At 47.0% G+C, this 23654-nt stretch overlaps 1 protein-coding gene across 1 annotated transcript in view; it reads right to left on the reverse strand.

The window, feature by feature from the left end:
• Positions 1 to 5108: 5108 nt before the first annotated feature.
• The window catches only part of PCSK2 (proprotein convertase subtilisin/kexin type 2), a 240778-nt gene continuing 222232 nt past the window's right edge, over positions 5109 to 23654 (reverse strand). Inside the window, exons 9-12 of the mRNA XM_086333839.1 lie at positions 21035 to 21250; positions 18995 to 19095; positions 11618 to 11845; positions 5109 to 8013 (exon numbers count right to left, since the gene is read on the reverse strand). Coding sequence (XP_086189965.1) covers positions 7527 to 8013; positions 11618 to 11845; positions 18995 to 19095; positions 21035 to 21250 — 1032 coding nt within the window. The 3' untranslated portion in view covers positions 5109 to 7526. The remainder of the gene's footprint in view (positions 8014 to 11617; positions 11846 to 18994; positions 19096 to 21034; positions 21251 to 23654) is intronic.

Genomic DNA, 23654 nt, shown 5'->3' on the forward strand with positions numbered 1-23654 from the left:
TGTTGTACATGGTCTCCAGTGGGTGTCAGCTGCAGATGTGGGTGGAGAGACCCACCCATCCCCGTGGTCCAAATGGGACTCCTCCTCTTCTGTCCCACTGCCTGCTTCCCTACATAAAGATGATTCCTTCCAAATAAATGACTTGACCTCGACTCCTGTGTCAGAGTCAGCTTCTGGGAGGAACAATCTGAGATGGCTGGTTGGTATCTGCCCAGCAAACACCCCTCCCTCCCCACTGCTGGGTGGGGGAAGCCCTGATCTTGTCCTGAGGAGCTGCGCCTTCACACAAGTTACAGCCCTGATCAGACCCACGAGAACCCGCCTTCCTCTCACTGTGGGTGGGCAAGTGTCCCAAACCAGACCCACTGTTGGAATAGGAGATCCAAGTCCAGTGGAGCCAAGATGAACATGCAGGAGCCGCCCTGTGATTGGGGAGTCCTGATGTGGTCCCCATGGTTCCCACTGTGCCTTCTGGTCCCGGGGCTCGCTATAGCCTCTGTCCCTTTCCAGGCTGGTTCAGGCTGGCTCTTTAGGCTTCCCTTCAGTTCTGAGTGCTACACTGCCTGTTTTGGATATGCAGCTTCCGTGTCTTTATGAGTCAGAGTTGGTTTCTGTTCTTGCAACCCCAGAGATCCCCAAGAAAACCTCCAGTGAAGGAGGCTTGGTATCAAGGTGGAGATTCATGGAGGTTTCAGTTAGGTGGGATTGCCCCCAGAGCAGACCCTAAACAAGATCTCAGGTCCCGGTGGTTTGTAGAGTGGTGATCACAGGGCCTGGGCATGCTATTAGAAAGCCCAGGCTTTTAGCTCCAAGCCAGCCTGTCTATCCTCCAGTGGGTGCCAGGGCTGTGAAGCTGCGGTCTTATCCCTGATACGCCATCATCCCCCTGGTCAGGGAGAGGGAAGGCAGGAAGAGAGAGACTGTGGTCCTCGTTTGCTACTTCATCCTGGTCGTGGCACTTCCTTCCCTGAGCAACAGCTGAAGCCAGTTCTGTCTTTCCAACATCTGCAGAAGCGGCCTCACTACGGTCTCCTCAGAGACTTGGGTCTTCCAGGGCATCCTGCCAGGGGTGCTCACGCTCCACCTCTGGGCAGGGGTGGTGGTGTCCGGCAAGCCTGCTTGTTCGATGCAGGTGCTTTGTCCATGTGGTGCATTAGTGGTCTCTTCTGCTTTTCTAATTAAGAAGATAATGCTTCTTTATGCTCTGTTTATAGTGCTTTTGGAGAAGGAAAAGGCTACCCACTCCAGTATTCTTGCCTGAGAAATCCCATGGACTGAGAAGCCTGGTGGGCTACAGTCCATGGGATCGCAGAGTCAGACATGACTTAGCAACTAAATAACACAAATAGCGCCTTATACTCAGTTCTGTCTGTTAATATCACTGGTGGTATTTCAGGCTGCACTAACTTCGGGCTATTGCTTTGTGTTCCACTTGCAGGGAAGAGGCCACGTAGAGCATCATCAGTCATCCCTACAGGAGGTGAGGAAGCTGGGGTGTCTGTGGATCAGCTCCCCCTCCTTCTCCAGGTGAGCATGGCTCTGGGGCACTGATTCCCTGGCTTTTCTGCCTGTTGCACGTGAGGTCCTATGCACCTCTGCATAGGACCCTAACAGAGAGAGCATGCTTGGTGTGTATGGTGACCTACGGGGCTGTCCAGGGAGAGAGATACAGGGTAAAGGTTGGAAAACTTTTTTTCTGCCAGATTATAGGCTGTTTGGGCTCTTTTGTATTAATAACTACTCAACTCTGCCATGTTAGCCTCAAAACAGCCACAGACAACACAAAAGCAAATAGATGTGATGGCTTCCAATAAAACTGTATTTACAAAACAAGAATATTTACATTTATATACCAGGTTTGCTGATTCCTGCTGTAGGGCACACGCACCAACAAGGTCTCATACAAAATCCAACTTGCATCAGAAGATACTGCTTACCTGGCATTGCTGCTGGTTTTTTCCTTTTCTTTTTCATGTTGGAAAATTCCATTTAAGTCTCTCCTTGACTTGAAGCTTTATTATAAGAAAGAATCTCCAAGCAACCATTATGATCAAGTTTATCCTAAAGTACTATATCCTGGACTTGTAGTTGGACTGTTAGTGGTGAGTAAAGTCATCTCAAAACTTGTATGGCACTTGGCACATTGATGATGAAGAGCATCATTTAAGTACCACAATTACTGCAAATGCTTGACTCTAATCCTGTGTGCTTGGATGAAAGCAAATAAATGCCACAGAGAAGCCATGCTGACCTATGTTTTACTCAAATAAATGGGGTTTTGAGTGGAGATGTATATTCTATCAGGAGATACATCCTCAGTCAATAACTCACCTTCACCTGCATGCTAGCGTGCTTGTGGCAGCTTCTCTGTCACCTGTGGCCAGTTCCAGGACTTAGGGTCAAAAGAGAAAAAGATAAGTTGCAGTCTCTGTCTTCCATCCAGCTTGGAGGAGCCCGTGGCTGTCCTCTTGGGTGAACCAGAACATCTTTCAGGGCACTATGACATGAGACCACCATGCTGGGATGGTGAAGGTGGGGTGGCCTGAAGCCATCCAGGTGGGAACTGGTAACAGTTCACTTTAGAACTAAGGAATTCCCAGCCTCATTTGGCTGTTTGGGCATGTAAAACCCTGTGGGCTGAGATTTCTAATCACCCCATCCCATCCCAAACCGCCCAGGACTGAATATTAGAGTCTTCATCTCTGGGGCCGAGCGCATTTCTCCATCATCAGTTTGTTTATTCTATCCCCAGATTGACAGTGCGTGTCTTCTAAGTTCTAGAAGAAAAATGAAGCTGGCAGGCTGGCTTGGGAAATTTACTTCAGGTTAGATTTTGATTCCTGGCCCCTTATAAGCTCAAACCCAAATTCAACAGAGAGGTGCTTGAACCCAAGGAAAGGGCCTCTTGGCAATGAAATGCCCAAGAGACTAGCGGACCAACTCAAGTAGGAGTTGATAAATTTGTAAAGCAAAGAGGGAGCCTCTTTCCTAGACGTCCAGGTGCAGGTCACCCTCTCTCCCGCTGCCAGTGTCCTTGGGAAGCCGAATAAAGTGTTGGGAGGCTGTGCGTGGGCGTGGATTCACCGTTGGCAGGTGGAGGGGGTGGAGGGGTTTCCAGGAGCTCGCCTGGGGCGGGCCTCTCCATGCCCGGTCCTCAACTGACGTCAGCTCTTCAGAGGCTAGAATCCCCCTTGATACCGGCCTCTGTGTTCCCCTACACTGAACACTCAGATACTGTCCCCAGCTTCCATCATGACTCTGCATTTCCTAAGCTCCCATGTGCTGCATGCCCACCACGCCCCCGCCGCCCCACCGCAACTCTGTCCTTCTTTGACAGAAGACCACATGGCAGCTACAATCAAATCACCTTCGCTGGCCCAAGACCCAGCCTGTGCTTGTGTTTACGGCAAACTCCCAGTGTTTTTCAATCCCCTTGTCCTCTCCTACAGCCAGTGTCTCTAATCTTGGCATTCTGAGTTCTAGAAATTTCTATCAAATTAGACTCTTGGCATCCAAAAAACTTACCCTGGCTATGAGTTCACCAATCCTCCTAATGCACTTTTATCTCTAAATAGGAAATGCTTGATTGCGTTTCCTAAAGGTTTTGTAACGTGTGGTTCTCAGGTGATGCCAATCCATGAAGGCATCGCTCTCATGAAAACCGCTCTTCGTAATTTATAAGTGACGACAATAATGATGCATGGTAGTGAGTCTGTAAGAATTATCAGTTTTTTAAAAAATAGTTTTTGATGTGACTATTTTTAAAGTCTTTACTGAATCTGTTACAATGTCACTTCTGTTGTATGTTTTGGTTTTTTGGCCCTGAGTCATGTGGGGTCTTAGCTCCCCAACCAGGAGATCGAACCTTCAACCCCCGCACTGGAAGGTGAAGCCTTAACCACTGAATCACCAGGGTAGTCCCAAGAATGATCAGTTTTTAAATTTTATCTTTGGGAAATCATTCTTTGGACCTAAGTGTTGAAAAGCAGCATTCATTCTGTCATAAGATCAGATTGGATCTTATGCCTTTCAGTATGTGTTTTCAGCCACAGGCTTTTTTAAGATTTTACTAGTTGGGTTTTGTAAGTAGTGGATCACAGGACAAAACTGAAAATTGTTTTTACAACAAATATGGTAAATGTAAGATATTTGTATTTTTATGAATAACTCTCCAGATTTGCTAGAATAGTGTGTGGTCACATGGGTGGAGCCAGTTTGAGAGACTTTTCATGAACAGTTTGCCATGTAAATCAATATGTAAGAGTATGTTTTAAGGGATTATCAAGTCCTCTCCATGGTAGAGACCCCGGTGCTCACTGAGGATTCTACTGGTTGTCCTGTTATCTCTCGGTCGCTTCCTGTGTAGCAGCGTCATTGACCAGGACTGGCGAGCGCACACTATGTCAAATGACTTGTGTGTCTCCTTCGTACTGAACGCAGAAGAGGGTGAGTCTTCATGGGTTCTTTCTCTCGCCTACTGACCGTCACAGCCTCGTGCTGTTATGACAAACCTAAGGGTGAAGGTTGGAGCAGCCTGAATCTCTGAGCCACTGCGTGGCAAATGGTCTTGGGGAGTTACCCAGATCCTCCATGAAATTTGTGTAAATGATAAACACACCTTTGTTGTGTGAAACCTCTGAGATCTGGGGGCTGTTTCACTACAGTAGAACTGGTCTACCTTGGTGAATGTATTCTAGAAGAGTGTTCTGAAAGATCTTTGGCCATGACTCCAATAAGAAATGTATTACAAATACACTCAGACACACACACACACACACACACACACACACACACATTTCTGGAAAAAAAAAAGTCAGGAAACAATTGTTATCATTAATATGCATGATCTGTTGTTATGCTAGCCTATTCTACTCCAAAATGCTGGTTTTAACGTCCTAAATTTATATGACAACTGCCAATGTGGTATAACCTGAGTCTAAAAAATGCTGCTGTAGATCATAATTTGTGTATGATTTATTTGCTAATTTTAAATCTTTCGTGCATATTTATGAAAGCAAGCTTTCTAGCTCTTTCTCTGGCAACTTTTAATTTTCTCTCCCAGAATGGATGGAAGTGTTTTTATGTAATACATATCACATCCCACATAATTTCTGGAAGGTAATGTTTTATTGTTGAATCTCCTAATTTACATCATGTATTTTTAAGTTTACTTATAAAATGTTGTCACAGGGAATAACAATATTAACGTGATTATTATTCACTTATTTTCTTTTTTAAAATAAATGACTATAAATAACTATCTCTTGCATTAGAATCAGGATATCATAAAAACCTCACTAGCTGAACATATTTTAGTGTTAATACTGATGCAAAAAATGAAAGAGACCAAATATTTTTAAATAGCACTATATATATTTTATGTACTGTATACTCATATCAAAACTTGCCATTTCTATTAAGAAGCTGATAAGTTACTCTCTAATTTCATAAATTACACCACAACTGTGAAAATATGGACAACTATTTTGTATCTGTGCTGCTATATAAGATACTTAAAGTTTATACAGAAAGGTGCAAAATTACAGAGGTGAAGTAATGGGAATTCATGAACATTTCACCTGAATTTCCACTGGCCTTTTTCTTCAGCCAGAATCATTTTGATATCCTCTGAATATGCTTTTAGAAATGAATGTGGTATCTGTTTCTTCAGTAAATACACATACACACATTTCAGGTATATGTGTGTATATAGAGTTATACAAGTGTATATAAAGATATATACACATATATACACACGTGTATTAGTCTACATATGTATATATATTTCTGTGTGCAGTTAAACATACATGCACACTTAATGTCCTTTGGTTTATTTTCAGACTGTTAATGAGAAATGAAATTTTGATGATTTCCATTTATTTTTGCTTTAAGTCTAAACTGGTTTAAAAAGACCTTTGCAACATGTAATAAATTTCTTTTAAAAATCATAAATATTATTACATCATAAAGCATTCTATAGAGAAGATCATATGGTGTTAGAGAAGGTAGAAATCCATGCCAACATGGGAGAAAAGAGAAAGAACCTGGGTTTTCCAGGCTTTCCCACCTTCAAGGAAGGGCCCTCCTGCTCTGTGTTGCCAACTTAGAGATGAGGAACTCCAGGCTACTCCCACGGAAAGGGAGAAATGTAGCCAGAAGGGGTGGATCAGTTCTTGGGAATCAAATCAAACCAACACATCAGTTCTGGGGGGTTGGGGGGGAACTGGTGAGCTATTCCTTGGGTAGGAGAACAAAGTGACAGCCTCTCGGAAAGCCTTTCTACTTGGTGATGAGATGCTGTCTCTGGGGGTGACTGGGGGAAGGGGGCATGTTACCTTTGGGTTGCAGGTTAAAGCCCCTCCTGGACTGCTTGGCTGCCACAACTGTAGCTGACTGTAGTGGTTTCTGTGCGAAGGGCTTCTGCCTCCTTCGGGTCTCAAGTTACAGGGAGATGAGCTGGCTTTTCCCCCTTCAGTGGGAAGGAGCTCCATACAAATGGGGGTTCCTGTGAAGTGGCTGCCCACCTCTCCAAACCTGACCCCTTGCCTTCACACACCTCTTCCAGAACAGAGGCCATTTCCCCAACTCATCAACTGTAGAAGCTGTTTTCCTCCAATCGTGTGTGGAAAGCTCTGGAAAATGCTCACCTTCTCTCCCCTTCATCAGATTAAGAAGCCCCAGAGCAGCAACAGAAAGGAACATCCCTGTGCTAAGAACTACTAAGCTACTCTTTCCTAGATGTGTCTCCATCCTGCCTTCCTTTTTTTTTTTTTGGCATAACTATGGGAGGAGCCCCAGAAAACTGGGGCTGGAGAAAGACTAGGCACACGGAGAGTGAAGGGGGCATCTCCCAGAGTTTACCATAACTCAGAGCAGAGGCTGATGAAAAGGCAGCCAGGCCTCTGAGCTCTTACGCCTATTACACTGGCGAGCCAGACAAGCTACAGTGCTGACCGTGGTGGTAAGATTTCCTGCGTTCATGCTTTTGGACTCTCTCCTCCCCATCTGGTAACTAGGGGACCTTTCGATTCGCGCCACCTTCATTTACATCCCTGGAAAATCTTGCTAAAAGTCAACACATCTTTCCCCAAAGGATTTACAGCATCTGAGCTTTAAGAGACTCAGAGCTCACCTCTCATAAACCTGGCTCCTCCTTTTACATAATGGGTCCTCCCTTGAGCTCGTGAATAAAATGTCCTTGGAGTCCCCAGGGCTGGCTTATTTAAATGCTTTCTCTTCTCTTCTATGAAAGAAATGGAGGGGGAGAGCTGTCCTGGGTTGGTTGGCACGATATCACCTATCTGAAGGATAGAAATGAAGACCTTGAAGTCACAAACAGGACAGAGGTATGGGTGGGAGCATTGTATTTGGGGCACAGAATAGAAAAGGTTGCTTCCATGGGAATGAAAAGAATCACTGACAGTGAGCGAAGCTTCAGATCTAGACGTGGGCATCGCTGGTGTAGGGGGAGGGTCACTGCTAGGTTCCTGGAGGGGGCGGCGGGGATGGGGGAGGGGGGCCAGGTGCTAGTCCTTGCCAAGGATGCTCTTCAGGCTTCTCTGCACGGCCTCGTCCAGCTCTTCCTCCAGCTCCTCCTTCTTGGACATGGCCAGCTTGGACTGGTAATCCCGCACCACCTGGTCAATGTAGGGGGCACTCTGTGTGCCGTGCAGCATCAGCGTCCACTCCTTCAGCACCCCCTTCTGGGGTGCACTCCCCACGAAGCCCAGCTCCAGGATCCAGGTGCCCCTGGCGTCCTCCCCCCAAGTATGGGTGGTCATGAAAGGCCACTTGTCGAAGCCCACCTTGGCATCGTCGTCCCGGGGGCGCCGGCTCAGCAGGATGGACTTGGTGCCCATGGGGGATGTCATATTGATGTTCAGGTCCCCTCTCCTGGTTGCGTTGACCGTGACAACCGCTTGGACATGCTCCAGGTAGCGGACGAAGTTTTCCTTCCCCTCGCATGCGTCGGTCGTGAGCGTCAGCACCAGCTTGCCCGTGGTCGGAATCTTCCTGAGGGCAGAGTGGTGAGGAGACACAGTGAGGGGTGGGGACACTATCCCAGGATTTTTTGTTGTTTTTAAAAGAAATTTTGGCTGCATCCTGGGGCATGTGGGACCTTAGTTCCCCCACCAAGGATTGAACCCACGCCCCCTGCACTGGAAGTCGGAGTCTTGATCACTGGACTGACTGGGGATTCCTGAGGGTTTTGAAGGCCCCTCTGGGGAGTGGGGAGAGCAGGGACTCTGGGGTTAATTATTATACCAGCTGTGTGACCCTGAGAAAGTCACCTGCAGTCTCTGATCTATTTGGATGTAGGATGCAGCCGATGCATTTGATCCTCTTCCCACTTCTCCCAGGTCTCTGCTGGGTTCTCTTGCAGCCTAGGCCCCTGTGGCCTGACGGCAAAATGTCAGGGATTTGATCCGGAAGGGAAAACCCTAACCAATGATTGACAGGAGGAGGTGAGTCAATATAGCCTGCTTTCCTCACTGCTGGTGGGGACAACTCAGTGTCCCCAGTGGGGTTGAGCCTAGTTACCCAGGGCAGCGAGGTGCCAGTCAGTGCATCCTCAGTGTCCTCTCTACTGGTTGCTCTCTTTCCCTGTCTATATCCCCTCCTCCTCACCTGTGTCTCCTGAGATCATCTCTCAAAGAAAACAAAAACAAAAACGACTGTCAGCACCTAAGTCCCACCAGGGCAACTGAGAGTGAGACGGGAGCTCAGAACTCTTTCTTTTACAGCACTAAGTACTTTGATAAAGAGAAATTATTGCTAAAGTGATTGCTATGACTAGCATAACAATGTGACTGCAGCTCAGAAGTGACTGGTCACAGCCACACCTGACCGGTATGCAGTTGAGCATACCCTCCACTCTCTATTGAGCTGCTTCTGCTATTCAGGTCAAGTGTTAACATTGATTTCCAAATTCACTTAAAATTCAGAGTTTGTCATGACCTTCAGGGGCTTCCCTGGTGGTTCAGATAATAAAGAATCTGCCTGCAATGCGGGAGACCCAGGTTCAATCCCTGGGTGGGAAAGATCCTTTGGAAAAGGGAATGGCAACCCACTCCAGCATTCTTGTCTGGAGAATCCCCATGGACAGAGGAACCTGGTGGGCCAAAGTCCATTGGGTTGCAAAGAGTCCCACACCACTGAGCAACTAACACTTTGCTCAAGAAGCTGAGTGGGCAGGGGAGGGTGGGGGCTGAGCCAGACAGGATGCTCGGGGAACACGCTGTCGGGGTGGGGGGTGGAGGGCCAGGCGCCTCTGCTCACTGACTTGGATGGTCCAGAGCAGGTGCCTCACAGCCAGGTCGGTTTTTCCCTTTTATTTTAGGCAAGCATCCTTCATGGATTCTCCTGATCAAGTCTCTTTAGAAAACTGCTTTTCGAGTTGACCGCTTCTCTGGGAAGATGAGCACTGAGGAGACTCATAAACCCGACAGTCGCCACTCAGCGGCTCCCAGCCCGTTTCCGAGCAGCCCCGCATAGACTTGGCCGCTGCCGGGGGATCATGGAGCCCTGCGGCTGGCCCCAGAGAAGCTTGATTCCTGACAGTGAGGGCTGCTTCTGCCAGAGGCCCAGCCGGTCTGGGTGCTGCCCCTGGAACCTCGCTGCCCAGCCTCTGAGTTCTTCCAGCATGGCATCTGCCCCAGACCTTGCTCATCAGCACCTGAGATCAAGTTCAGGTGGAAAGGGGTGGGTGAGGGGGCAGAGGGCACCCAGGAGACCAGAGCCCTTCCAACAAGGCCTGACCTCCCCCACCCCAAATTTCCCTGGCTGGTCTGACCGCCCTATTGCCTATCACCACTGTTTAGATGCCTTCCTTGTGCCCAGGTGAAGCTGGCTGAATAGTCATTCATTCCACAAATATTGATCCCATGACTGCTAAATTCCAGGCGCTGTTCTAGGCCCTGAGGACACACCAGCAAATGGGACAGGCTAGGCTCCTGTCTCGGGAAACCCAACTGAGTTCATGCTGAAAGTGCTCTCAAGGGAGGGGATATACACATATAGTTATGACTGACTTGGGGCTTCCCTGGTGGCTCAGATGGTAAAGAACCTGCCTGCAGTGCAGGAACTGTGGGTTTGATTCCTTGGTGAAGGGAATGGCAACCCACTCCAGTATTCTTGCCTGGAGAATCCCCATGGACAGAGGAGCCTGGCGGTCTATAGTCCATGGGGTCTCAAAGAGTCTGACATGACTGAGCGACTAACACTTTCACTTTTCACGACTGACTTGCCTTGTTGTATGGCAGAAACCCACACAACATTGTACAGGATATATTCTCCAATTAAATAAATTTTATAAAAAAGAGCTCTCAAGTTTCCTTTCATTAAATAATGCTTCTGAGACCACCCACAAAATTCAGTCTTCTGGACCTTATCTAAAATCTCAGAAATCAGAACCTCTGAGGAGTGGGGCCTTGAGAGATGTATTTTACCACACAAACCAACACATTTCTATATACTTTCTTTTTCTATTATTTGGGCACACTGGGTGGCTTGTGGGATCTTAATTCCCCAACCAGGGATCAAAACTGGGTTCCCTGCAGCAGAAGCGCCAAGTTCTAACCACTGGATGACCAGAGAAGTCCCCTTTTTTTTTCCCCTAAGAAATTTCTATATATTTTAAAGTTTAAAATTGCTGTCATAGTATATGTGTACATGTGTATTTTGCTGAGAATAAAACTGTCTCAACAGATCACTTGGGAAAGGTAAATTCTTGATGAATTTGTATAAAACCCTGTAAGAACCATATAGGCAAGAACATCTATATATATAGTGACATGAATTTAACCTGAACAACTGAAACATAATAAAAGACTTTTCCAGATTAAAAAAAAATATATAATGCTGCTAACACTGGGTAAGCTCCCAGCTGGTTGTGAGTCTCTGGGATGGTCACACTTCAGGGCCTCAGATTCCTTAACTAACATGAGGGCATCAGATGGCCTATTTCCAGTGTTGCCTCTGGCTCCAAATTCCAGAAAGTATCTGAATTAGGACAGAGTGCTCAGTGCACTTGGACCTGGGAGGGAGACCGTCATTCATCCTGGCATACGCTCTCCATTTCCCACCCCGCTCCCCGCAAAAGCACAGAGCATGAGGATCAACAGAAACCCAGTCTTCCTGTCCGGGACCATCGTGGAGAACAAGGTCTGATGTCAACACAAACCATGACTAAGCGGCGCCCCAGTGCTCATTCTCCTCAATACTGCGGTTGTACCACCTTTCTGCTAATTGGGAACGTAAGCCAAGACGCAGCTGACTACATCCTGCTCTCGTCACACTGCCCACGGCCCCCACCTGCTGTGGCCCAGAGCCTACAAAGGCACAGATGCTGAAGGGCTTCCCCTTAGCAAAGTCCCTCTTTGTAAATCTCTCCCTCTTGGCAATAAGGAATGGAAGTTCCAGGCCCTAGGACTCTGGAGACTGGATACTCTGAAACTGCCCAATGCTACAGCTCTGCCTGGAAGCTGGCTGTCCCCGAATCAAACCCAGTGCATCTTGGGAGGACAGAAAGAGGGCATCTGACACGGTCGCCAGCACGGTGCTAGTGTCTTTAGGGTATTTTCCACGAGTAGCGGCAGAGCTTGCTGCCCCCACTTACTCTGGGTTCTGCACGGAGCCGCCCACGCAGTGGAACCTCTCGGGCACCGTCTTCCAGTCCTTGGCCATCTTCACCATGGCACCTGCGTCTAGGACTCCGTAGCCAAAGAGGTGATTAAACTCCAGGCCGACCCCATTCCTCCGCCACTGATGGACCTCGTCGTGAAGCTGGTTCCGCTTGGAGGTGAGCACAGTCAGATGCTGCATGTCTCTCCAGGTCAGACCCAGGCTGTGGACCGGAGGCAGGGAATTCAAGGACAAGGGCATGGGACAGGGGTGAAGAGAAGAAAAAAGGGACACAATGACTAAGATAGCACGTAGACCTCCAGTAAGATTTTGGAACATCTGTGAACCCCCAAGTCAAGGGAGGATTATCCATGCATTATTTATAATATAGGTATAGCTGTACATCAATTAAAAGTCTTGCCTTTCCTAATTAAATATATTTCAAATGCAAAAGCAGACACACACCGGGATGGCTAAAATGAAAAAGGCTGTTGACAAAGATGAGGGACAACTGAGTATTTTGCAGATGAGAGTGTAAATTATTGCAAATACTTTGGAAAACAGTTTGACTCTATCTTTTAATGTTGCCCACATGCTTAAGCTGTGGCCCAGAAGTTCCATCTCTAGGTGTGTAGCCAACAGAAACGTGTGTATATATTCACCAGACATACATGTACTGGAAATGTCCATACGCCCAAACTATGAAGCCCCCAAATGCCCATCCACAGTAAAGTGAATAAGCCAAATGAGACATATTTATTGGGCATGGAACACTGCACTGCAGTGAGAATGAACTATAGCTACTCAGAATAACGGGGATGAAGAGAATGCCGACCCAAAGAAGTCAGACACAGAGGAGAACAAACTATACAGTTACAGTCACTTAAAGAAGAGAAAGAGGCGCAACGAATGTGTGCTGTCAGAAGTCAGATTAATGGTGGGTCTTGCACAGGTGGTGTTTGGAAGGGACACAAGGGGCTTCTGGGTGCTAGCTGAGCTTTGTTTTCGGACCTGAGTGTTGGCTACTTGCAAGCATTCCATTTGGGAACATGGGCTGCCAGTTCTTCAAGAGCAGAGACAACAGCCACAATATCTGTCTCCCCAAGGCCTAGGATGGCCCTCCTCGGCACACTCGTCATTCAGCAAATAAACAAGTTGGCTTGCAGAAGTGTCTTTGGAAATTAGTGTCTACTATTACTCACTGTCTGTGTTTTTCAGAATGTCAGCCATGACCTGTTTGTGGGCCAGAAGGTAGACTGACTGCATGGGCTGTGTATCTGGGTTGCGCAGTAAAATCATTTGTGGGACATTTAAGACCAAACCGCTCCAGCCACATCTTAGACTAAGTAAATAAGAATTTCTGGGAGGGGGACTCAGGCTTGGGAAATTGTTAACACTTCTTGGGGCATTCCAGGAGACAGCTGAGGTTGAGAACCAGGTTCTTTATGAATGAAGCTGTCATGAGTGGAAGAGAACAAAAGAGAATGACAGTGTGACTGTAATTGGGGAAAGTGTGTGTGTGTGTATGTGTGTGATGTGTTGGGTTGGAATGCAAAATGTATTTCTCACTAAGAGTCATGGTCAACAATGTTGGAAAAACCTTGTACTACAGTTCTCCTCAGAATCAAATGATTCAAAGAACATCACTCATTTGATAAAATCTCATCATGGGCAGGTTTCATTGGTTCAAAACTTTGAATCAGAGTCAGAAGACACTTGTGATTCATACACTCTTGAAATGTAGACTTTCAGGTTTTAAGGAGAAAGTTTCAAGGAAAGTCAATGCTTATTTGAGAAATTTAAGAACATATTTATTTTGGACATACGGTCCCCTGGACACGTGGACTAGGTGAACAACGTGAAATTCCCTGATGTTGATTGTGGCTGAAAGCTCAGTGCTTTGGTGGAACAGGATTCTGAATTCATTTAACCCAAAAGTGTTGATAAACCCAAATAGTGTTGATAACCCAAATGTGTTGATAAACTGCTAACTTCAGGGTAATCAGAGGGCTGGCTGGCAGGTGGAGTAGCTCTCACCTTTGCAAGGGGTTCTGCCACAATAATGTGATATGCTTCCTGAGGGACCCCATTAGACCTTTCTGCATGGATTTACTCTCATGGGGCACATGAGAGAGAAAGAATGTGTTAGAACAAGGATGTTCTCATTTCTAAACTAAATCAGAGCAAGGCCCATACTCCAGTGTCAGAATTTGTGACACTGGTTGAACAACCATTTGCCTATGCCTGAAAAGTAACACTGAGTCCCTCCTATTTTTACATTCTGAGCAACTTCTGAATTGACAGAAGATGTGCATATATGCTAAGTTGCTTGAGTCGTGTCTGACTCTTCGTGACCCCAGGCTCCTCTCCATGGGATTCTCCAGGCAAGAATACTGGAGTGGGTTGCCATGCCCTTCTCCAGGGGATCTTCCCAACCCAGGGATCAAACTCACGTCTCTTGTGTTTCCTGCATTGGCAGGTGGGCTCTTTGTCACTAGCACCACCTGGAAGACCTGACAGAAGACAGTGTGTTAGTGTCAGTAGTTTAGTTGTGTCCAACTCTTTGGGACCCCATGGGCTGTAGCTTGCCAGGCTCCTCTGTCCATGGAATTCTCCAGGCAAGAATACTGGAATGGGCTGGTATTCCCTTCTTCAGGGGGATCTTCCTGACCCAGGGATCGAACCCGGGTTTCCTGCATTGCAGGCAGATTATTTACTGTCTGAGCCACCAGGGAAGCCCCATTGTGTAAAACAGGGATCTCACAACCTGCTTCAAGCTTTAATCCTACTACGGCAGCTCAAGGGTTGTAGGTGACACTTATTAACTAATACAAAATAAACATACAGACCACCTGCAGTATGGAAGTCACTGTGTTCAGTGTTATAGGCAAGGAATAGGTCACGCTTTTAAATAGTTTATATAAGAGTTGGAAAAGTAAGACAGACCTACGGAAAAGCACTGCACAGTGAAGTGATTCTATGAGCATCTATTGAGTGTGTATCATGTCCAGGCTCTGCACTGGTTATGAGCAGGCTGTGGAAAGGTCTCAGAGCCTATAGTCTGGGGGGCAGATAGACAGACAGCTCAATATTTAAAAAGGGGGGAGCTGAGCTCCCTCCCTGTCATGCCGAGGGAGCCAACAATGGGGTCCCAGAGTTATCCCAAGGAGAGCATCTCACAGAACGTGGACCAGCTCTGGAACCATGTGGGAACCTGTGACAAACACGGATTCCTGGTCTCAACCTCAGGTCTCTGGCATCGGACCTCCTGGAGGCTGCAGGCCTGAGGATGCACACTTAGGACAGTGCCCAGGTGATGCTTCTGTACACGGGGTTTGAGAACACGGGTCTGAGATGGTGGTTCACAGCCTCGGCTGCACGTGTGGACAGCATGAACACAACAATGGCGTCAGACAGGACCCAGAGTTGTTGCTTCCATGGACCTGTCCATACATCTGCCAAAGGCTTGAAGGATCCAGAGGTGGGAGAAGGCAAGCATTACTCAGGTGATAAACTTTAAAAAGTACAGGAGGTCAGGAGCCCCGAGTTTCAGGGAGGGAGAGCCAGGGACTGAGGCAGGAGAGAACCACATGTTAGAACATCAGAACTTTATCTGAGGAACAGATATGAAGGCAGAGGTGCTTAAGCTGATCTTCAGAAACATCACCCAGAGAAGGAATTAAGATGTGTGGACTGGAAGGAAATAATATTCAACAGCAGTATGGAGGAATCTCTCAGACATAATGTTGAACCAAAATGCTCATACTGATACTTAGGTGATTGTCTGTTTCCTGATTTGGGTGCTGCTTACATGGATGTGTAAGGCTTCCCTGGTGGCTCAGATGGTAAAGAATCCACCTGCAATACAGGAGATATGGGTTTGATCCCTGGGTGGAGAAGATTCCCTGGAGAAGGAAATGGCTACCCACTCTAGTATTCTTGCCTGGAGAATCCCGTGGACGGAGGAGCCTGGTGGGCTACAGTCCATTGGGTCTCAAAGAGTCAGACACGTCTGAGTGACTAACACCAATACTACATGGATGTGTTAACTTTATAAGAAGTCTTTGAGCTTTCCCTAACATGTGTGCACTTGTCTCTGTGTTTATTATACTTTGATGGGGCTTACATGACAAAATCATTCCTTGGAAGGTCACTTTTGGAAACACTGCCCTAGCCCAGAATGTGGGCTGCTTTACTATGGATGGTTCTCCTGGGCCATAAGTTTGCCTTCTTATGATCCCCTCAGAACCCCACAGTAAGTCTGGAGTCATGGAGAGAACCCCACATATGGGAAGATAGCTGTGTGTGTGTTTGCTAAGTCACTTCAGTTTTGTCCAACTCTTTGCGACCCTGTAGACTGCAGCCCTCCAGACTCCTCTATCCAAGGGATTCTCCAGGCAAGAATACTGGATTGGGTTGCCGTTTCCTTCTCCAGGGGATCTTCCTGACCCCGGGATCGAACCTGCATCTCTTACATCTCCTGCACTGGCAGGCGGGTTCTTTACCAATACTGCTACCTAACCCCCACTAGAGATATCCTGCAAAACTAATATCGGACTCCCTGGGAAATGTGAGCAATGATCTCTGGGGAATCAAGAAGGTATTTTCAAGCATTTGGCAGAAAAGCATTTTATGAGATTAAACAACAAGGTGATGACTGGTCAGGACAGAGGACTGGGTTCCCTTTGTTCCCTGGAGCCACAGAGATGGTCCTTCTCCCTCTTTCATGGTCCTGATGGGCAGATGTTTTAGACAGGATAATTTGTTTACTGAATTCAGGTTGTTTTGGAAAAGCTTTCCCGTTGGCCCTCTGAGCAGGAAACAGCCCTGACTGCTGCCACATATGTCCCCAAGGACTCCCACGTGCCTCATCTGAACACAAAGAGAGGTGAGCTGCAGGAAGTGTTCACAAAGAGAGCCTTCTGGCCTCCTTCCTCTGGGCTCTCTCCCGGGGTTATTTCATGCTGATCAGAGGTTTTAACTCCTGGCTTTGTTGTTCAATCGCTCAGCAGTTTCTGACTCTTTGCAACTCCATGGACTGCAGCACGTCAAGCTTCCCTATCCTTCACCATCTCCGGGAGTTTGCTCAAACTCTTGTCCATTGAGTCCGTGATTCCATCCAACCATCTCATTCTCTGTTGACCCCTTCTCCTCCTGCCCTCAATCTTTTCCAGCATCAGGATATTTTTCAATGAGTCAGCTCTTCACATCAGGTGGCCAAAGTATTGGAGCTTCAGCTTCATTCTTCCAATGAATATTAGAGCCCTTTTGCCCACTGAAAAGTCTTGGGCTTTACCACCCCAGGAAGGGCTTATGCAGCCCACTCCCTTGCCTTGATTTGGAATAAACTCTGAGGCAAGATTTACATTCCAGAACTCCTCCTGGAGTCAGGCTGAGGCCAGAACCTTTGGAAAAGCATCCTTGCTGAGATCCTTTTCCATCTCTAACCTACTTCCTCTCTTTCCCAATGGTCTCTGCTGGGAGCCCATTCTTAATGAATCGCACCAAATTCTAATCTCAGGGTTTCCAACCCAGGTGGCTGGTGTCCTGAGAAATCTGAGGACTGGCTTCCTAGATGGGTTTGAACCACCTACTACCTGGTATCATTTTCCCCCCCTGTTTATGGCAAGAGAGTGCTCAGTTGATGACCACTGCTCCAAAATGAAGTATGCCTAAGCAGTGACTGCATTCTTTTCTGTAAGGAAAGCTGCAAGCATGGTAAAGAATGAGGAATAATTGTTGCAGAGCCCACAAATCTGTTGAAAGTTCCAGAAGCCTGCTCAAGCACTTTGATGGATCTAGGTGTCACTTTGTTGGCATATAGGATTCTTAGGTAGCTCAGTGGTAAAGAACTCTGCTGCCAATGCAGGAGACATAAGAGACGTGGGTTTGATCCCTAGGTTGGGAAGATCCCCTGGAGGAGGAGGGCATGGCAACTCACTCCAGTATTCTTGCCTGGAGAATCCCATGGACAGAGAAGACTAGTAGGCTAAGCTGTTGGCACATATGCCTGAGCAAGTGACTTTTTTGCTTGTCAGAATCCAGGGAGACTTTAAGGTGAGTTCTTTCCTCTTCGATTTAAGGGGAGACAAGAAACTCCTTATTCCCTGTCCTCTGTGAGACTCTGTGGCAGGACCAGCCTCCCTCTGCTTGTCTGCTCCCAATCAGAGTGAGCGAGACCAACTCAGACTTTAGGACCTGACAGGCCCTGAGAAGATTTTCATTTTTAGGAAATGCACATAATATGTAAGGTTTTTTTTTGTCTTGGTACTTAATAGGAAGAGAGTGTCCGTTTCTTCTTTCTTAAATTTTCCACCTGAGTTTTGTTAACAGAATCAAAGTTTGGCTTGGCCCAAAGACAGAAGTCATCCCCAATCTGGGGCCCAATTTGTAAAAGGAGGATAACGATGCCTTTTTCTGCTTGAAGGCATAGGGGTTGGACTAGATAATCTTTTGAAGTCCTTTCCTATTCTAGGAATCAGCTCTTACCTCCTCTGCAAGTCAGAAAATGCACTGAATCGCTGGAGAGTCAAGCAGGCTGCCTGAAGATTGACGCTAGAAGCTCTGGTTGCCTAGCAACAGCTGACAGGGATGGGAACTCAACTTCCCTTCCCCAGGAGCCAGAATCCAACTTCTTACAAGTTTCTGGTTCTGTGTTCTCAGATAATTCCTTGCACAGTGGGCATGTGCACTTACACCACATGGATGTTGCCTGAAGCCACAAATCATTGCTCAAACCAAAGGCAAGTCTCTGGTTTGCACTAAGACAGGGGAGCAGGTGGGCAGGGACCTCTGCTGGTGCTCAAATCCAAGGTGGGTCCAGCAGCAGTGATGTGTGGCTTCTCCGTGGGATGGTGAGAACAGAGAGGGTGGGGGTCTCTCACCGGTAGCTGGAAGGTAGTAGCAAAGCCCATTTCTTGGACTACATTGTGTGACTTTGCCCACATTGTCTCAGTATTAAAGTGAGTTCACCATATAAGTTAACAAATTTGGAGCAAGAGCATCTTGTTTCCATGACATGTTCTGAAAACCTTGCTAGATAACCAGCTTGGCAATGATCTTTCATTTACCTGATTGGGAGTATTATTAGAGTGAAACAGCCATGAAATCCACAGATGAAAGAAAATATCTCTGTGACCCCATGTGTGATTGGGTGTTGGACTCTTGTGCTCTCTAGGGATGTAGTTTTGTGGGGGGGGGGTGTGTGTGTGTGTGTGTATCATTAGCAACACCCAGCAGAGTTCATTGGCCCTGACTTTTTACTGACTCTCCCACCCACTTTTGCCTCCATGGACATTGGAGGTGTTGGGTTGGGAGACTTGTGTTAGTTCACCCTGAAGAGTTGGCCCTTGGTCCCAAGCTGGAAACATACTTAGCCTCTAAAGCCAGTGCGAACACTCCGGCTGCTTCGGGAGCAGCCGCGGATGTCCCAGAATGCCTCAGGGTGCAGTTGCCATATAAATCTGTGGTTGCCTGGAGGGGAAGAGAGTGAGGAATGAGTAAAGAAGCCCCATTGCTTTAAACTCAAAACAACACAGAGCAGAAGATCTTCTGTTTCTTTTACTTAAAGTCTGCCTTGTTCTGAAGATGATTTAGATGAAGGCAAGAATAAGCTTAGCACTCATGTATTTATTTTGCCACACATTTTTATCTGAGCTTCCTAGTAGCCTATGCAAAAAGGGAAACACAATCAGTTATAGTTACAGTGTCCATAAGATACAAGCAAGTCAACTGTTTAGAGAGTCAACTTTGCAGCTATTCTAATAAAGAGATATTTAAAGTGACAAGCCAATACCACCACCATACTCAATGCAATGGTGGGGTTTGTTAAAATGAGATTGGCTCAGAAAGCGCAGGGCCACTTCATCAACAAATTATTTTCCCTTCAGGAAAAAAGGGTGGCATTCCTAAAGAGGAAAAATGAAACAAGTTCAGCTAAAGTTTGCCTAGAGGGACAGCCATTAAAGAGAAAATGTTACGTTCTCTACATCTACAATCCACCAAGAGATTCTGGAACACAGTGAACAAGACAACTGCTACATCAGTGATTACCCCAAGTGGGGAGGTTGATCAGCTGACTTTTAAAGGATTTTACAGAGAAAGTCCTCATCTTCAATGTTTGTGAGAGACAGGGTTTTCACTAAGATTGTTTATAAACCATGAGAATACTCATTTATCTTGTTTGTCTGTAGGCTCCTTGAGTGGGTCTTTTATTTTGGGGGACAAAGCATCCGGGCAGTTTAAAGTCATCTCCTGGGGAAAGTGACTATATTCAAAGAGAATTCAGTGCTCCTCCCCAGCTGGAGTAGCGTCACAGACAGGGGTTGAGGACAGAGTGATACCACTGGAAGGCCCTTGGGGCAGGGAGGGGAGCTTCTGGGGGGTGTTTGGGAGAAGGCTTACAAGCAGAACAAGACTGGGGCCACACTTGCTCGTCCCTTTCTGCTCATACAGCTCAGAAGATGAGAAAATGAAGCCTCTTTCCACTTGGGAGGAGCTGACACACTTTCCATCCTCCCCAAGACTAAGGGGAGCTGAGCAGACTCATGGGAGAAATTAGGGGGGTTCATGGGGGAGCCAGGCTAAGGTCTGGGTCTCCTGCAGGGAAGGGACTTCTGCCAGCTCATGTGAGAGCTGGTCGGGTAGAGCCCAGGCAGGACCTTGGGACTGAAGGGCTAGCTGGTACTGATGACTGCATTCTTGTTCCTGCCTTTTTCCCAACCCTGGAGGAGGTGGTGGCCAGGCAGAATGTAGCCCAGCCTGACTACTGAGTCACCCACTAAATTCCTAGCTTGGAGGACTGAGAAAAGGCTGTATGCCTAGCGGACTTGGAAAATTCACTGTTAAACCTAGGGCCCAGGAAGGCAGAGTTGCTCAGAAGAGTGCAATAAATGTCTATGATTCTTAACCTTTTGGTTTTCTCAACTGAGGACCCGGTTTAAAATATTATGAAACACACTACTCTTCCTTTGCAAAAACACACATGTGCCCACTTTGGGGGAGGTCTAGGGACCGGGAAAAATCCATCCGTGGATGCCATTTCTAAATTACACTAATAAATGGATATGTTCTTGGCTCAGATGGGGTGCAGGTGTGATGCTCCAGTTCTTAATATTAGTCACCTTATAAGCAATATGCTGGGGCAACATCTTGGTAAACTAGAGTTCATCATTATTTGTAAGCCAGAACAATAAACAGGAAAATCTATGGACCATGAGTGGGAAGGAGGTCATGGCGCTCTTGTTTTTCGTGAGGCCTCGACCTTGATAACAAACATCATCAGCCCAGAAGAGGGGTGCATCTCCCCTCGGAACAGGGGCTGACTCTTTGAAGGCAGGCCCTCCTTCCATGACGTCACCGTGTCTGCGTATGATGTCACTAATGTCCTCGCGCACCCCCGGCCCTCACTCACCACGCCGGCCTCGGGGTTCCGCTTGCGCCCATTACTGAAGGTGGAGGCCAGCGTGGAGGAGCAGCTCTCGTCGTAGAGCGCGGTCCTGCCGTCGTTGATGGCCGAGTTGATGGAGATGGTCCACATGCTCGATGCGTAGCCGTCGCAGTTGCAGTCATCGTAGCTGCCGCCGTCGCCCGAGGCCCACACGTAGATGCTGCCTTTGCCCCCGCGGCCCTGGGGGTGGGGGACAGAGAGGGATGTGCGGGCTGCAGCGGGGTCCGCCTGGCCTCTTAAGCAGTTGAACCTAAGGACTGGCTTGGTTTCTATCTGTCCTTGAAAACCACTGTCCTTCTGGACAGGCACCCTGAGAATTTTTCTTTTCAGGAAGGATTCAATATAAAGTCATCTCAATTTACATTTAATCTGGGAATAACAAGGTGGGAAGGACTGAAAGAATCTCCTTAAAACTGACAAATGGACTGCTTTTTAAACATTGATAATCCTCATGGTAAAAAGTCAAAGTATATGGAAAGGAAAATGAAAAAAACAAATCCCTCTGCATGTAATTCTTACATATTCTTTCAGGCATTTTTCAGCAAAAATGCAAATGAACCTGTAAATTTATACTTAGCTATGTAAGATGTAAAAGATATTTATATATAGCTTCCATTTTATAGGTATTATGTATATTTTACATGTTTACATATATATATATAGATATTGTGAGTATTATAATATACACTTACAGATTTTATATATATATGTATATGATACCGATCTCTGGGTTGGGAAGATCCCCTGGAGGGCATGGCAATCCACTCCAGTATTCTTGCCTGGAGAATCCCATGGACAGAGGAGCCTGTAGGGCTACAGTCCATAGGGTCGCAAAGAGTCAGACAGTCTTAGCAACTGAGCACGCACACACGTCAGAGGAAAGGAGATGTCTGAATTACCTCCAAGGTCTCCTGCCTCCTGACAATGAGAAGTGACATTTTGATTGCTTCTAAGAGGACTTGGAGTTAATTAGCCTGTGACTGGCTGAGTCGATACATCAACAAAGATTGATTTAGCCACTGGCTGAGAAGTGTCCTCAGTGTCTTGGTAAATCTGTCCTGGAAAACTCCATCCAAGCAGGCAACTGCCCGCAGAAACCAAGACACAGAAGGAACCGTAGCATCCTTACAACTGACAGGGTGCGAGAGGGTGCAGCCCTCTAAAGCAGGCTCAGATTTGGGCTCAGTGTCGAGGATGCTGCCCTTGGAAAGTGAAACAGACATGAATCAGCATGAGTGATTGAGGCTACCCACTGGGGAACCTTCCCCTGAACCAGCCCGCAGGTGGGCTGCTAGTGAGACAGGCAACCTTTGCTAAAAGGAAACCAATGCTAAAAGCATTCTCACCTTGATGTTGGGAGACTGGTTGTGACTCTAACCTGTCAGGTTTCTCTGTGTTCATGACCCCTTTATATTAGAGTTTGTAGCCCTGCCCACCAAGAGGAGGGGCCTGTTTCCCACCCTTGAGTCTGGATTGGCTTCCTGTCTTGCTTCAGCAAACAGGATGTGGTGGGCAGTGGTGCTGGGTTGATTCTAAGCATGAGTCTCAAGGAGCCCAACCCATGTCTGCTTTCTCTCAGAGACCATGGGAACCAACCTGAGTTAGCGTGTGGCTGATGACAGATAGTCTGGTCAGGTTCACTGCCACAGCTAACAGTGACCCCACGTGGGAGGCCACCCTAGACCAGGCGGTCTGTGGCTCACCCTCCAGCTGACCACAGATGCATGAGTGAGGCCACCTGAGATTCGCCAAGGATGGCCCAGGTTGGCAGAGCAACCCAGCTGGCCTGTAGACCCATGATCAGAGTTAAGTGGTTGTTACTTACCGAGTTTTGGGGAAGTGTGTTATCTGGCTTTGCTCCCTGATACACAGAGAGCAGTATCACCATGTTTCTGAAGAGTCAGCAGCAAACATTAGTTTTGTTTTGGACTGTAAGACTTAACCCACAGGAATATTTTGATTGCTAGGAATTTTAAACTTCATTTTCCTAAGCTGTTTGTGTGTGTGTGTTTACGAGGGCGATAATAATTATATTCTTGCTTCTAATCATTGGGTATCAGTAGCAAATAGTCCCTGACTTCTGGGCAAGATGGGCCACTAAAGAGAAGACCCTAGTTCTGGGAGCAGTTGAGTGGGGAAGGGGCATCTATAAGAGGGCTGAGAGTTGACTGTGGGATGAGTCTGTTACTGGCACACCATACTGTCCTGTTAAAACAATACCCCAAGATCCAATTCTGTCCCCCAGCTTCACTTGAACCACAGCTGGGATGAAACTGAAACAGAGCAACTGTGACTCACATTCAAATAATCAGTTGGAGGGTACAAGGGAGAAATTAGGATGATAATCACAGCATACACTTCTAGGGCACTTAGTGTGAAGCAGGGACCACTCTGAATACCTTACATTGTCATTCACTGCATCCTTACAGCCGTCCTGCGTGGCAGTACCGTTCGTACCAGCCACACGGAAGACAAAATACATAAGAAACACAACAAACAAACAAAAGAGCTAAGTAGGACTTTGAAATTCTGGGGAGGGATGCAGATGAAAATATGACCAGTGGAGAGAAAGATAGCATCACAG

The sequence above is a fragment of the Bos grunniens genome, chromosome 13 (assembly GCF_055505025.1).
Source record: "Bos grunniens cultivar Pamir isolate PY7600 chromosome 13, Bosgru_T2T1.0, whole genome shotgun sequence".
NCBI classification, from domain to species: domain Eukaryota; kingdom Metazoa; phylum Chordata; class Mammalia; order Artiodactyla; family Bovidae; genus Bos; species Bos grunniens.